The sequence below is a fragment of the Poecilia formosa genome, unplaced genomic scaffold (genome assembly GCF_000485575.1).
Source record: "Poecilia formosa unplaced genomic scaffold, Poecilia_formosa-5.1.2 Scaffold104, whole genome shotgun sequence".
In the NCBI taxonomy this organism is placed as follows: domain Eukaryota; kingdom Metazoa; phylum Chordata; class Actinopteri; order Cyprinodontiformes; family Poeciliidae; genus Poecilia; species Poecilia formosa.
The window spans coordinates 751,640-766,261 of record NW_006800043.1 but is presented as its reverse complement, the minus strand read 5'-3'; the positions used below and the strand labels follow the sequence as shown (position 1 = coordinate 766,261).

The following is a 14,622-nucleotide window of genomic DNA, read 5'->3' as shown; positions in this document are numbered from 1 at the left end:
TGGTTAGGTGCCTCCTCTGAAAGGTGCCCTGAATTATAATTATCAAAATATTGAACAAGATAATCATCCCCTTTAATGATGCTGCCACTTCACTATTTGCATTGCAGTACTTGTGGCTTTCTGCTTTTTGTCAGACATACATATATAGAAAAAGACTAAGAAGCCACAGACAAACGCGTTTCCAAAAGGCTTGCCCCTGATTCTCCATGTCTTGCATCCATCATTTTAAATTTAAGAATCTTTCATCTGAGCCAAGAGTCTCCTTGCCTCCTCTTCATCCTCCCACAACGGTCTCACACATGGTCGCAGGAGGAGTGACTTTGTCCGACCCCAATACCGTCTGCAGGAGCGCAGCTGAGGGCAGCAGCTGCCAGGGAGGACTGGTGGGGGAGCGCCCAAAACGCCGGCTCTGCCAAGCGCCCGGGCCAGGGGGAGGCCCAGTGGCAGCTGGGAAGGGTGGGGCAGCCAGCTGTGGAGCAGCAGGGTGGTGTGGGGTGATGGTGCAATGCCACTAAATCTTAGCAGGGAAACACAAATGTAAATATGAAATCTAAACATACAGGTATGGTGAATAGGTATGGTATGGTGGGAGTTAAAATCTTTTTTTTTTTTTTTTTTTACCTTGCAGCACTTTTATCGCTCTCATCATCGCTTCCACCATCTGTACCAAGTCAGTGGCCCTCTTAACACCAAACGCAGCTCTCTGGTCACGTGCTTCGGCCACACATCTGTTGTACCATCTGCATAACTCCCCCCAAAGTGACAGGTAGTCCCTCTACCTCTCTGGAGGAAGCGGCAAAGGAAAGAGGGGGCACGGAAGGTAATTTTGGGTGTAAATGTGCTCTGGACCTCTCTGGATGCATCTGGCCGAAGCAGACCACTGCTGAGCAGGGCAGGGTCATTATCAGTTTTTTATTCGCAACCACATAAAACAATTAGATCATACTGTCACATTATGACAGCACCAATAGCGCACATCTTGTTTATGATATGTGCCACAGGATGAATGCTTTTGCTCTTGCAAGAGTTCATATATCTGAAGCCTTTATCGTGTTTTTTTTAATTTTTTTTAATGGGCCTATTATCTTTCCATTTTGAACAAGTTGGGGTGGGCTATACAAAACAGGTTCATTACATTTTATGCACAAAATCAATGCGCCATTTTTGATATCTGTCATTTTTATGTAAATATGTAAGCTGTTTCTGGCTGCGCCTCCACCTCCGTGTTTACTTTCACACTTTATACACTTGAAAATGGCTGCAAACGGATGCACAATTGTACAACTGTATGTCTTTGACCTGAGTCAGGCCCAGAAGAAGTGCTCAGCCATCAATGACACAGCAGTGGTGCTTGAACATGTCACATGTCCGCAACTCTTTGGCATTCAGTGTTATTTGTCCTCTTAAGTGGTCACAGGATTTCCTGCCTCTCTTTTCCTCTTTTTTGTTTTTTAAATCATTCCCATAAAAAAATTAAAAAATGATACATGCAGAACATTTGAGTCATAAAATTTAAAAACTTTTATGACTTCGGCCGCCACTTTCAGTGGCTTCACTTAGTGTCTTGTACAGCACTTGCCTTTTTCAGCAGACATTGTACAGCGCATACAGCAGTAAAATCAGCTGACCAAATGTCCTAATCTTCTAATAATGAAATGGGCAGTGCTCTGCTTGGGTTACTATGTGAGAGGACTGGATTGATTGGGGTTTCCAGGTGAGGAGCAGCACTCGCCAAACGTAACATCATAATGGGCAGGTTTGTCAAATGGCTCCTTTTCCAGACACAAAAATCCAATGATTGCCAAAAAAATGGTGGAATGTTTTTCTTTTTGTTTATTGCTTGGACGATTTCTAGAAGCAGTAGATTTAAATGGAAGTACAAAAACATGCAAAATGTGAATTTTACATAATAGGTCTCATTTAACAACATTCATTAAAATTTTCTGTAACAGACCAACACTAAAGAGAGAATAATTCTGAAGCATTCAAAGTGTTTTTCAAAGAAAGAGAAAAATGTTAAAATGCAGAAGGCGTTTGTATTTATTCCCTTGACTTACAACATAAGTTTATGATGCAATTTCGGCTGTATGTCTACAAGTTTTGCTCGTAAAGGCTTAACAGTCTTTCCACGCTTTTTTGCATGGACAGACTGAATGGAGAACATTTGTCAGTTGCAGTTGGATTTAGATCTTGACCTTACTGAGCGACTCTTACAAATATAATTTGACCTCAACTGTTCCATTGTAGCTCTCAAACTATACTTCTTATCTTCCCACTGGAAGATATTTAGACCTTTTACAGCCACTAACCAGTTTCCTTCCAGTGTTGCCCTGTGTTTTCCTCTATCCACCTGCTCTGACCAGCTTTCCTGACCCTGCTAAAAGCATCCCCACAGCATGACGTCGTCACCACCATGCGTTTAGGGTGATGTGTCGCTTTCGACCGAACAGCTACATTTTGCCCTCATCTGACCAGAGCACCTTGTTCCACGTTTGTGTCCCCTGTGAAGAAGTACCTTTTAAGCCTTCCTTCTCGCTAGTCTTTCATAAGACCAAGTCTTCTGGAGGGTACAATTAATAGTTTTCTTGATGAAAGGGTTCAAGAGTTACAAAAACTGCAGCAAAACAATGTATTCATAACATCTTTCGAACAAGGGGCTAAAAAAATCCACACAAAAATATATTAAAGATTCTTCCAATTTATTAGAATGTACAGTTCACATTGCCAAGACACATTATGTGACCTCCACTTGAATGGGGTGCAGACTGAAAAATATTAAAACAGCCATATAAACAATATCAGAGGACAGTCAGTTCCTCATCTTTACGCTGCTGTACATATGGGATCAATAAAATATGCACCATAATACAGATATCAAGCCAGTGATATAAAACTGCACAACCAGTCTATACTGTGTTGAAGGAATCCACTTCAGAACATTATTTTCACATATTATGTTACATATTTGACAGTAACAATATTCATTATTCACACAAAACACTACTTGAATGACATCAACTCAGACGTTTCTTCAAAGGGGGGGCGACATGATTCCAGCAATGTCAAATAACAGGTTAGTAAAAACAAAAAAAATAATCTTAGAAAAGAAATCATGTTGGGCTTTCCCATTTACCACTCTTCAAACAAGCTGTCGATCTTTTCAGAAAGTGATAATAATAATAATAATAATAATAATAATAAAAAAAAACTCCCAACTGAGATCAATTTACAATCTGCTACATACAGTATTACCTCTCTGAGAACAACTGTTAAGGAAGAAGGCCTTATTTTGTCAGGTACTGTGGTAAAAAAAAAAGAAAAAAAAAAAGAGAAAAATACCTCACTTAACACTTCAGTTTTTATGGGTTGTCTTCTGCTGCCCATATTGTTTTTAAGGAAATTTTATCTATGGCATTTTTCATAAAATATTGATTTATACAGAGTCCATGTCACATACATTGCAGATCTAATTTATTAGTCATACAATTCAATAACAAAGAAAAAAAAAACTGTATGGGATTTACCGTCATTAAAAAGCTTAAAAAAAAAGAAAAAGAGGGACACATACGCTTCTTTAAAATAAACGACACAGGCTTAGTACTAGTTTTCAACATCTTATACAAAGTTAGCTTGATCTAAAAAGCACAAAATAACAGTTTTTCTTTTTTTTTTTTTACATCATCACATACACTGAGACATGTACCATTGGCCTAGTTGGAAATTCACCTGGTGCATCTTTTTGTCTTCAAACCCCCCTAGCAAATCCCTATGTTATTGCTTCTTGTGATTGGAGAGTTGAAGGGCAGGGAGCTGATGCACTCAAACACATTGAAAATTTGACATTTGAGTTTTGGTGTCCAAAAATCTTTGTTGCCACATTCCTCACTCTGCAATGCTAAAGGATAAGGCAGTTCCATTTGTTTGTTTTTTTTGTTAAGGCATTGCCGCTTTGAGACACTGGAGCAAGGTCACCGACTTTGACATGTGCATGATGAACAGGGATACATTTCGCTGGAGAGGATAAAAGCCCAAAAACGGGGAAAACATATCTTGTATTCATAAGCGTGTTTGTGTCCGGGAGGATCTGAGCTGAAACCATCATTATTGTCTGCTTAGCAGCTGACCAGAGGTCAAAACTCAGAGATCAGAGAGGAGTTGTGTAGGTAAACTGTGACCATTTCTCATTGCTGGTAATTTCCATACTGGCCCTGTAGAGTGAAATACGACAGACAACTGTTACTGAGCTTTTAAACGACCCTCAGCACGGTGCAAAGAAACATCTCAAGTTGCAGTGTTACTCTGTAAAACATGATTAATAATGTATCTGCACTGACTGGTATTGACCAGCAGGTGGCAACATGACTTCACAATTTAAAAGCACTAAACTAACTTAACATATCAAGTTTGGGCACAAAAATTACTTCTGAAAAATAGGAGGCTACTTTTAAATGAGAAAAATCTGCTTTAACAGTTCTATTTAATGCATTCCTAAACAGGGGTCGAAATATGCGTTTGGTATTAATAGAAACTATGAATTTAAACTTTGACATTACAAATTGTAATGTTAGGGGTGTAACAGCACACAAAATTATTGATTTGAAATGAACATTATCCATTTGCTTGAATATTCATTTTTCTCCAGAACTTAAAATGCTTTAAAAAAAAAAAACATTAAAAATACTTAATTTTTTTTATTTTATTATTATTATCTCAGCATTACCACTACACAAACTACAAAAGGAACTTCCATAACTGCTGCAACCTCTGATAAAATGCACAAAAACAATAAAAAATATTTTAACTTTTACTTCAGAACAATATGGCACACTGAATTTTCAGTTCAGGCCAGATTTTAATACCGTCTGTAAATAGTCATGTTTAGAGAAGTCTACTTTTTAATCTAAATTAGCGGAGACACATGGTAATACAAGGCCTAATTTGGGCCTGAAGCTTAACCTTCATGTAACACGTTGCATAGGGTCTGGTGAGGATTGAAGTATGAAGAAGGGAACTTATGCGACTGACAAAATGTCCCGTGTGCCCTAGGTTTGTAGTTTAAAAAAAGCCCCAACTAACCAATAAAAAATAACTGAACAGCTTAGGACCGTCACATGTACCGCTACACCCCTTTAAACACAGTTTAATCAATTAACTGTTGCAAATTAAAGTCGATTAAAGACACAGCCTTTGGTTGCAGACCATGTATGTTTTTTTTGTTTTTTTCTTGGACCTCATTACTTGCAGTTCGACCCCTGGTAGATAAAAATAAATAAATAAGTGTAAAAAAAAAATAAAAATAAAAAAAAGGAAGGGAGGGAAAACTACAAAGAAAGACTGAAAGGGATAGAGGAGAGGCAGAAGAAACATAACAAATGCAAATTAACGCTAAGTGGTCAAGTGTCTAGATTTAACGTTGAGGTCTTCACAGCAACCATTACCTTTGCTTCTTATAGAGCTAGTCAGGGGTTCAAATCCCCGCTTCTTTATTTCCTCATGTGCCCCTAAATGTTCAAAGATAAAGATATCAAAGTGCGGCTGTGGTCCCCCACATAAGACCACAGGTAATACAGGGCAGCAAATCGATCCCCCTTCAAAACACTGACGCAGGCCGCATCGAGTAGAAGGAAGAATCCTCTTTAAAGCCCTCATTTATCACTGAAATAGGATTCCACATAAGCCACAAAACACAAGCAAGACTGAGAATTGAGAGCAAAAAGACACTAAACACATAACTTCCACTGGGAAGGACACATTTAACCACCAAAAATGACAACAGCATGCAAAACACACTACCCATTAATGTTTTCTCATTTCATTGATAATAATTTGGCATTAACAGTAACAAGAAAAACACTAGTCCTGATGCACAAACAAGTCTTTGTGACCATTTAGTCCTTTGGCTATACTCACCTGGTCATAACCGTACGGGCGCTGCTGTTGGCCCTGTGGGGGTCCGGGCTGAGGGGGACGGTAGCCCCCGTACTGCTGTCCCTGTCCCTGTGGGTAGTTGGGATACTGTCCTGGGCCACTCTGGGAGGGACCTGCAATAAATATTCAGTAGAATGAGTTAAAAACAAGACACGCTTAAATTCCCTTAAGTTGACTGAAAAATCTGCAAAAGCAACTTTTGACACCTCTGACAGACGCTGCTTACACTCTCACTTTAAATTTAGTTTTTACAACAGATTTGTTTGATAGCGACTTTTAAGATGTCATAAAGTCTTGAAGTACATTCTAGCCAAACTTGGGGTGTCTTAACACTTTGATAAATTCAACCTTTAAATGTATTTTGGTTTAATTTAAGGGTCAACATTAGGTGTGACAAATAATTTAACCAAATATCTTAACCTAAATATATTGGTAATCTTCCCTTAAAGCTCTAAGTTGCTTCTCTGCCATTAGCACTTTGAAATTATGACATTTGTCAATGAAATATTGTGATTCCACACAACAACAATGAAAGCATTCTGATTGAGATTGAGCAGCATATGCATGAGCATTATTGCCGGTGCTAAGTCCTGACTCCTGGATCTGATTGGTTGCGTCAAACTGGGAGAGATGTATTTCTGCAGATGGAAGTAGGACCACAAGAAAAAGGCAGAGGAGCTAAATCTTTTCACACAGATCAAGTACCTCATGTTATACTGTCAGAAAATAATGAAGGTTTTAAGGAGTATATAAAAAACTTAAAAGTTACACACTGCAGCTTTAATGCCTACACCAGATATGTGACTTTAGGAAGTGGGGAGCTAAAGCTAATAGTGGGTGCAAGAGACTGTATGGAATGGCAACAAAAGAAAAAGATGGGCCAATATCGTCATTAAAATTTCCAGCAGTTGCATTGCTATTAGATATATTCCTAATCCACCCCTAGTACCAACAATTTCATTTATATCTGCATTTTTAAACTATTTAGTTAGGTTGTCTCCTTAATGGCCGAACCTGCAATGAGCAAGCAAGTCAGGCAGTGGTCCACTAATGCAAGAAGACCCATCAATGAAATTCGGCTGGTCTTCATTAGAGGAGGAAGTTTCATTTAAAAAATAAATAATTAAATAAAATCATCTCATCAGCCTCTGCACACTGCAACAAGCTCTGTAACTGCTGTGAAGGACTGAGGGTTGAAGTCAAATGAGGCCCACGCAGCATCGTTAGGCGCTCGTAATGCCTTATGCTGTTGTGTATAACCTTGTGGGGGCCTTCGAGAGCAGGCATGTGTGTGTGCCAGATGAATCTCACCTCACAGCCTCTGCTTCTGTGCTAGCTCATTACTAAAATGAGCTTTGGCTAAGATACAGGCCAAATGGTGGAAGGTTCCAATAAAAGGAGAAAAAAAAATGTGATGAGGAAACATGCCTCAAGAGATTCAAGAAGTCAACTTTAACAGCAAAGGTTTCTAAAAATGGTAAGGTGGATTTAGTTCTTAGAGTTCTGTGAATATCATGATGTTGGCAAATCTAGTAGGGAATCATGGGTCAATCTATAAGAGTATGGAAAGTTCTGTTTATCCAAAAAAGTTGCAAAGTATCTACCATAATAGCTAATCATGCTGCACAGGAATTTTAATAAAATGAAAAAAAAAAAAAGAAACTTTATAAACTGTCAACTGCTGTAGAGTGAAGCAAGATAAAGTGTCTTGTAATTGCATGAATGCAACTTTAGGGCGTTGTGGTGCTGGAAAATTGAACCTGTGATCTAGTGTCAAATCTTTAACACATATTCTTCTATGAATGCCCTGCATTTAGTTTTTTTTCCCCCATCTTCCAATAAACTCTGTTCAGTTTCCTTTTTCCAGCTCAACATAAACATTCTTGGACAGTACTGTCCATGCTGCAACAATGTTGTGCTTCTTCTCTTTTTCATCTGATGGATGGACTCTACAATATGTTCAAAGCTCGGCATGTTATTTTCCAACCTAACCTGCTTTCCCATAACACCGCAATACTGTCCATGACCTAACTGGTATGTTTTGTGGGGAAAATTACAAAGTCCCATAACAATATTCAGATTTCACAAACAATTTTGCTAAAATACAACAAAAACAGAGAAATTGCATGGGGTAGTAATATTTTTCAAAGGGGCTCTGACTGTAAACCACTGCAAGAAATTACATTTCTTTTTTCTGGAGGTAATGCAAAACAAACAAACAAAAAAAAAAAAGCACATGTAGGGTATTAATTAACACATAACACTAATGCCATGGAAGACACAGGTTTTTTTTTTTTATCTCCATTTCTGGATAAACTCTGAAAACATTTTGAAATCTATCTGGATTGTTAATTTAAAACCTTTATAAAAACACAGTTGCAGAGGAAAAAAAAAAAAAAAAAAAAGTGATCAGAAAACCGACAGTGCCTCCTAGAGGACAAATATGTCTCCTAAAGGTAAAAGTATGGAACTTACCATAACCCTGCTGCTGTGGTGGGTAACCTTGTTGACCTGGATACTGCTGCTGCGGAGGATAACCCTGCTGTTGTGGCGGGCCTTGCTGGTATGCTTCTTGTTGCTGGCCATACTGTGCGTTACCTTCAAGGAGTACGAGCATGACTTGTTAACCACATGGACGTAAATAGGATGCACATAAGTCGTTGGAAAGTGCAATCGACTTCTGCGTTACTGCGCAAGTAATCACCCGGTATAAATGGAAGGCCGTTTCTTTTTGTACGAGTCACCACTACAGCATCAAATACAAATGAAACTGGATATTTACATATTCTGTACAAAAATACCTTTTTTTTTTTTTTTTAAGAGAATGCTTTTCAACTCTTTCAATTCCAGTAATGTATTTGGACATAACTGAGCTGTTAAATAACTTGGAAAAGCCTAGATGACGATGTCATGGCTTAAGTTTCGATTGAAGGTGTGAATTTATGTAAAGGCCACAACTCAAATATACTGCTTCCTTTCTGACATCCTATACAAGAAAAAACAAACAAAAAACAAACAAAAGAAACTAGCGGAGACTATAAGGTCTGGTTCATCCTTGGGTACAAATTCCAAATCCCCAAAGGTGCCACATTTACAAATATGTAGGCATAAACAATATTGGGAAAGTCCAGCTCTCACATTGTTTAAGAAGGACTTATGTGCCCTTAAAATGAACTTAAATACAAAATGTTTTTCTAGTCCCAGAAAATAAAAAAATAAAATAAGATAAACAAAAAAAAACAACATAATTTTTCTTTAAATCTGAAGTGTTTGGCCATAATGACCACTGTTACATTTGGAAGAAAACATTTGCAGCTTTGCAAGCCTCAGGTCATCACCACAACTGAAGGTGGCTTCCAAATCCTGACTCAGTTCCCATAGATCTGTCAGGAGGAGTAGGCCTAAATTCCAGGAAGCTATTGTGAGAGGTTTTTTGAGGAAGGCCCAAAATATTCGATGCATTAAAGTCAATTCTACCAACCACTAAGTAAATATGTGTAAACTTCTTGATTTTTGTAAGAGTAACTAATTAAAAGTAATAATAATAATTTAAAAAAAAAACTCTTTATTTTGTGATTTGACAACAGAATAAGTAATACTAAGTGACATTAAGGAATAAATATCTACTCTGATTTTAATTATTTAGAGGTCAGAGAATCTCAGCATGGCATAGTGAGGTCAGATGTTGAAGAGTGGAATTTAGGAAGCCACGTTTTTAGTTCTTCACATGACTACTTTAGAGAGTGAAACGTGTTTATATAGGGTTAAATGAAAGGGGTTGGTGAGTAGAGGAGGAAAACAACAGTAAATGTTAACAGGACAAAGAGAAAGAGGTTTATATTTCTTATTTTCTAGCATGGCTGCTAGTGCATCAATAGCAATCCTTCACCCAACAAGCTGGAGAGCACCAACTGTTTCAATACTACTCAACAATGGCTCGCGGTTTGTACGCCACTTGTGGTGCTCTTCTGCATGTCCCTGGTTATTAAGAATTTGTTTGGTGAACATTACTAGAAACAAACTGTCCATAGCGTCATGTGGTACGATGCCATGTAATTAAAGGCAAAAAGTGAGCATTTTATACATTTTCTGCATAGATCCTAACTTGCTGACGAAACGCAGCACCTTCTCCAAATAGCGTGAACCTCTAAAACATTGTTGATGTTTTATGATTTCAGATTTAGAGCACCGTATTCAAAACGGGCATTCTCCCGGGTAATGAGGAAGAAACCGTAAATTTCAGCTTCATTACAATTTCTTGGTCTGTGTCAATTCAGTGAACATCTTCTCCAAGTGACTGGAGGGTTCTCCTACCTTCTGAGGCTCCCTGTCCTGCGTGACTGTACTGGTCCCCATAGTAGTCTTCCTGCCCTGGGTACTGCTGGGGGGGTCCTACATACAACATATACACAGGTAGATTCAAGGTGTTGTTGAATGCCTTGTGTAAGGGGGCAAGGTTAAAGAGGACGGGTTCTTTTGCGGCTTATTCTCGCTGGGGAGCTCTTTGTTGGCTGCTTCTTTGCTTTGTTCAAGGCTGAAAACTTTCAAGTTACACCCAATTTCTCATCAAGATATCTGAACTACAGTGGACGGAGCAGAAGAAGCTAAGTGAAACAGGAGCAGGAAATACAGAAGGAAGGGGTTATAAAGAGGAAAGACCAACGCTCACGACTGGCACACCTAAGAGAGACTGAGAGGAATACCTTGCTGCGGGGGTCTGTAGGGTGGCATCGGCCTCTGTCCCATGACATGGTTCCCTTGATTGACCTGGCCCATCATGCCCATTGGAGTCTGTTGCCCTTGGTAGTGTTGTCCACTACCACCAGGAGGCATGTTGTACTGCTGCGTTGGAGGCTGCTGATGCATCATGGGACCTGCAGTACACAGGCAATGCATAAAGCAAAAGCAGCATTGAATAAACTGCTTTGTTCCTCTTCAACTTTCACATTTTGTCACATCTGACAGAACACAGTGGTGTACGATGGTGAATTGCGAGTGTAGTACATGGTTTCCACATCTTTTATCAATAAAACATCTGAAATGTGTGATTTCAGATGTTCTATATCCACTCTGGGTGAGTACTTGGTAGAATCGCCTTTTGGGGTAATTACAGCTGCAAGTCGAGGACAGTAAAAACGTTATGTTCTTTGCAAAATAGGTCAAGCTCAAGTAGATATGGTGGGGAGCATCTGTGAACATCAACTTTAAAGTCTTGCCCAAAAATGTTCAACTTAACTTAGATCTGAATGCTCAATTGCAAATTATACTGGAAAATGCTTTCATTTTAACAACCCCATTGTAGATCTGACAGAGTTAAAAGTTACTGCCATGCTGGACTGTGAAACTTTGCCTCATCTTCTCCGACCTCAAACAAGTACTTCTCATATTTCTTCCCGATAAGTGAAAAAATGTCTACGTGCCTGATGAATAATCCAAAGCCACAACATGATACTCAAAACACATTGAGCTCCAACATGATAAGATGTGAAAAAGTTCAAGAGGTGTGAATACTTTTGCACGGCGCTGTGTGTGTCTTACAGCAAACGCCATTGAAAGTGATGAACAGTTTCAAATCAACGCGGCCAAAAAGGGAAACTTGCGAATGCATCCGTTCACCTTGACTGGGTTGCATGTTCATGTTTGGTCGAGGCCCGTAGCTTCCCATAGGCTGACCCTGGGTCATGTTCATCTGGCTCTGAGCCGGCATGCCCTGCGAAGAGGGCACCGCGTGATTGTAAACCCCCATAGAGCCATGGCTGCTGGGGGGCATGTTCATGGAGCCGCTGGGCATGTTTGGAGGCTGGTTGGGACCCGGACCAGGACCTTGCATGGGCATATGATTAGGCCCTAGAAAACAGAACAGAGCAAAACATTAAAAATTAAAAAATAAATAAATAAATCACAGTAACTTGATATACTCTAACATGGTATTTAACACCAGCCTTTTCATCTTTTCGTGCAATGGATAATACAATTTGTTTCTTCATTTAAAATGTAGAATAAGTTAAGTTGTCATTTATTATTGAAGTTTAGTTAAATTATTGCATATCAACCTCTGTATTTCTGGTGTTCTAATGCAAAGAGGAGTGTATCCTGAAGTTACACTTAAAGCTTAAAAAAAAAAAAAAAAAAAAAAAAAAGATAGCCAAGCTTGTGCTTGGTTTTGGTGTCCCATCAGACTAAAATTACTTTACATATTGAGGTTCTAAAAAAAGAATTTAGGCAGATGTAAAGACAAGGGGTCGTGATTAAATTGGCAAACATTTTATTTTCCCAACTGCTTTTTTGAGATACTGTAGACCAACGTCTTCTAAAAGCATCTACAGATAACACTTTCACAAATCACAATTTAGGTTTTCTCTCATAAGTCATTAGGAAAAAAAAAGACACCAAACTACATGGGAGTAAATGTGATTGCTGCTATAGCGATAACGCACTTCTTTCCGATTACTCCATGGGTGTTGGTTTGTCAAAAGTGACTTACCTCCACGCGACAGGGTCAGAAGCAACATGTCAACAAAGTGTTGTGTTTCAATAAAAAATAAAAGAATCAGAAATAGAGATCACATCATAGATCCCCACCACAGCACGAATGGGTGACATCATCCTTCAGCCAAACGACCTCCCTCATAGTGCTGTGGTGTTGCCAGGCAACTCAGGGTGAGACAGAAACTGTGGAAGGAGGAACAAAAAAAAAAGAAAGAAAGAAAGACAAGAAATAGGGGCTGCCGAGACAGGGGACTTACCAGGCATCTGTCCATTCATCTGGTTCTGCATATGGGGAGCTGGAGGGCCACCGCTCACCATCCCCTCAGAGGGCATGTTGTGACCGTGAGGGGGCTGGGGAGAGGGTCCGCTCTGGTTCATGCCACCAGGCCCCATGGGCATGTTTTGAGTGGGTGGCTGTAGGTGAATACCACAAACACACGCATCAGTTGTCTGAAAAAATAATGACATCTCTGTCTGCAGGAAAGAAAATCTAGTAAAAAAAATAAATAAAAAATCTAAAATGTTCTCACTAATCAAGTATGATTGAAAACAGTCTATCTCTTCTATAGGGAAGCATTAGACTGTTTTCAATCATACTTGATTAGTGACAGAGATAGATTTAAATGAACAAGCTTGTACTATAAAAATATATACAATGAATACAGATCATATAATTCAGAGAAAAAAGGAGACAGCACATAAAAAACACTCTTTTTAGTAATTTGCTAAAATCAGAATTAATTTAAACATTTTTTTTCCTCATAACCTTATAAAAACATCACAGTGTATTGGTTAAAACCTGGAATTTTAGAAAACTGCAGCAGCTAAAAAAAAATAAAAGAATGAATGAATACTTAATTTTAATTTAAAAACAAAATAGAAATAAACACATTTAAAAATGTTATTCAAATTACTCGAATTGTCTATAACTGGTAGAGGACCTCAACAGTGAGACACTGACTCAATATAGCAACATTAACATGGAAGCCATAGTTATACAAAACATAAGTTAATTATCCCAGACCAATACTCACAGCAGGGAGGAGAGACTGTACGTTTTGATTGGAGTCTGCTATCGTAGCCAGATACACTAAATTTCTGTGCAGCATCTGTTGATAGCTGGTAGATTGAGATTAATTAATGCTCCACATTTAATTAAATGAACTGTACAGAAGAAACTAAACTTGGGAAACTTACTGAGAACATTCGGCTGTTTTGCCTTTACTCTGGAAGTCCATTATACACTGGATCAGCTGGTTGTTTTCATCAAGTAACTGGAAAAGTAAAATGCGCATAATGTAACTTCTATGTTACTTCTCATTTTAAGAAAAAACGAAATAAGACTATATAATCAGTCCCGTTCGAGTTGTGCTTTCTGGTGTTTATTCTGTTGTAGTTGAAGACAAAGAGATGAGGTTTTTTTGTGAAATGTAAGCGTGCGTTTCACGCTAACAAAGACGTGTCTTGCATGCTAGCTGTGCATTGCTAACAAAACCAAAGGCCTTCATTCATCTAACGAACAATTTTCCACTAGCATGACAAGTTCACTTTGGTTTCCCTGTGTACACACGGCATCCTGCTTCTAGGGAGTTTCGTATTCACCGCGCTTTGATCGTGTAACAGTGTTACCGATCTGCCCACAGTTGGACTTAGATGGGCACTGCTACACAGACAATCTCAACAGCTAGCAGCAGCGTCTCAAACCGTAGCCTCCATAATGATCCGCGGGAAAAAAAAAGAAACTGATGAATTACCTTTTGTATTCCAGCGGGTGTTATATCACCCTTTCGCTGTCTGTGAGGTGCAAAAGCCACCGACATGGTGATAAAAATTACGAATAAAAGCGAGCTACAGCATAAAAAGTCCCCAAGTGGCTAACACAGGACAAATCGGTAAAACTCTGATCCCACAGCGCTCAATACGGTGCAATTTCGTAATGCAGCGGTCCGTTTTGGGGGGTGACGGGAAATTCAAACACACTTCTTTGTGTCAACCTTTATTTCCACTGTGTTGTAACTAGAAAATCACATTTACAGTAGATAAATTGTTAGATATTAAATACTTGGTTTTCTTTGCGAATATATCGTTTTTGACTTTATCTAATTAAACCCCCCCTCCAACGTTTAGTGGAACAGTCTACAAAAGAGTAGAAAAACACAAAACGGGGAAACTGTCAAACTTTAATTTAAGTAATAATAATAATAA

General features: G+C 38.7%; 1 protein-coding gene across 3 annotated transcripts; it reads right to left on the bottom strand.

Moving 5' to 3' along the window:
* Positions 1-2,681: 2,681 nt before the first annotated feature.
* On the bottom strand, positions 2,682-14,358 carry ss18 (SS18 subunit of BAF chromatin remodeling complex). 3 transcript variants are annotated; one of them, XM_007559372.2, is made up of 11 exons: positions 14,172-14,356; positions 13,615-13,691; positions 13,452-13,536; positions 12,675-12,831; positions 11,545-11,775; positions 10,632-10,802; positions 10,243-10,320; positions 8,404-8,526; positions 5,911-6,041; positions 5,439-5,501; positions 4,121-4,208 (listed from the first exon to the last, which is right to left on the bottom strand). In XM_007559372.2, the coding sequence occupies exons 1-10, from the start codon at positions 14,235-14,237 to the stop codon at positions 5,484-5,486; spliced, it is 1,137 nt and encodes a 378-aa protein (XP_007559434.1). In that variant the 5' UTR covers positions 14,238-14,356; the 3' UTR covers positions 4,121-4,208; positions 5,439-5,483. The 3 variants fall into 3 exon arrangements, with proteins under 3 accessions (XP_007559433.1, XP_007559435.1, XP_007559434.1); XM_007559371.2 differs by lacking the exon at positions 5,439-5,501 and having other exon boundaries at positions 2,682-4,208; XM_007559373.2 differs by lacking the exons at positions 5,439-5,501; positions 10,243-10,320 and having other exon boundaries at positions 2,682-4,208; positions 14,172-14,358.
* Between the last annotated feature and the right edge of the window lie 264 nt (positions 14,359-14,622).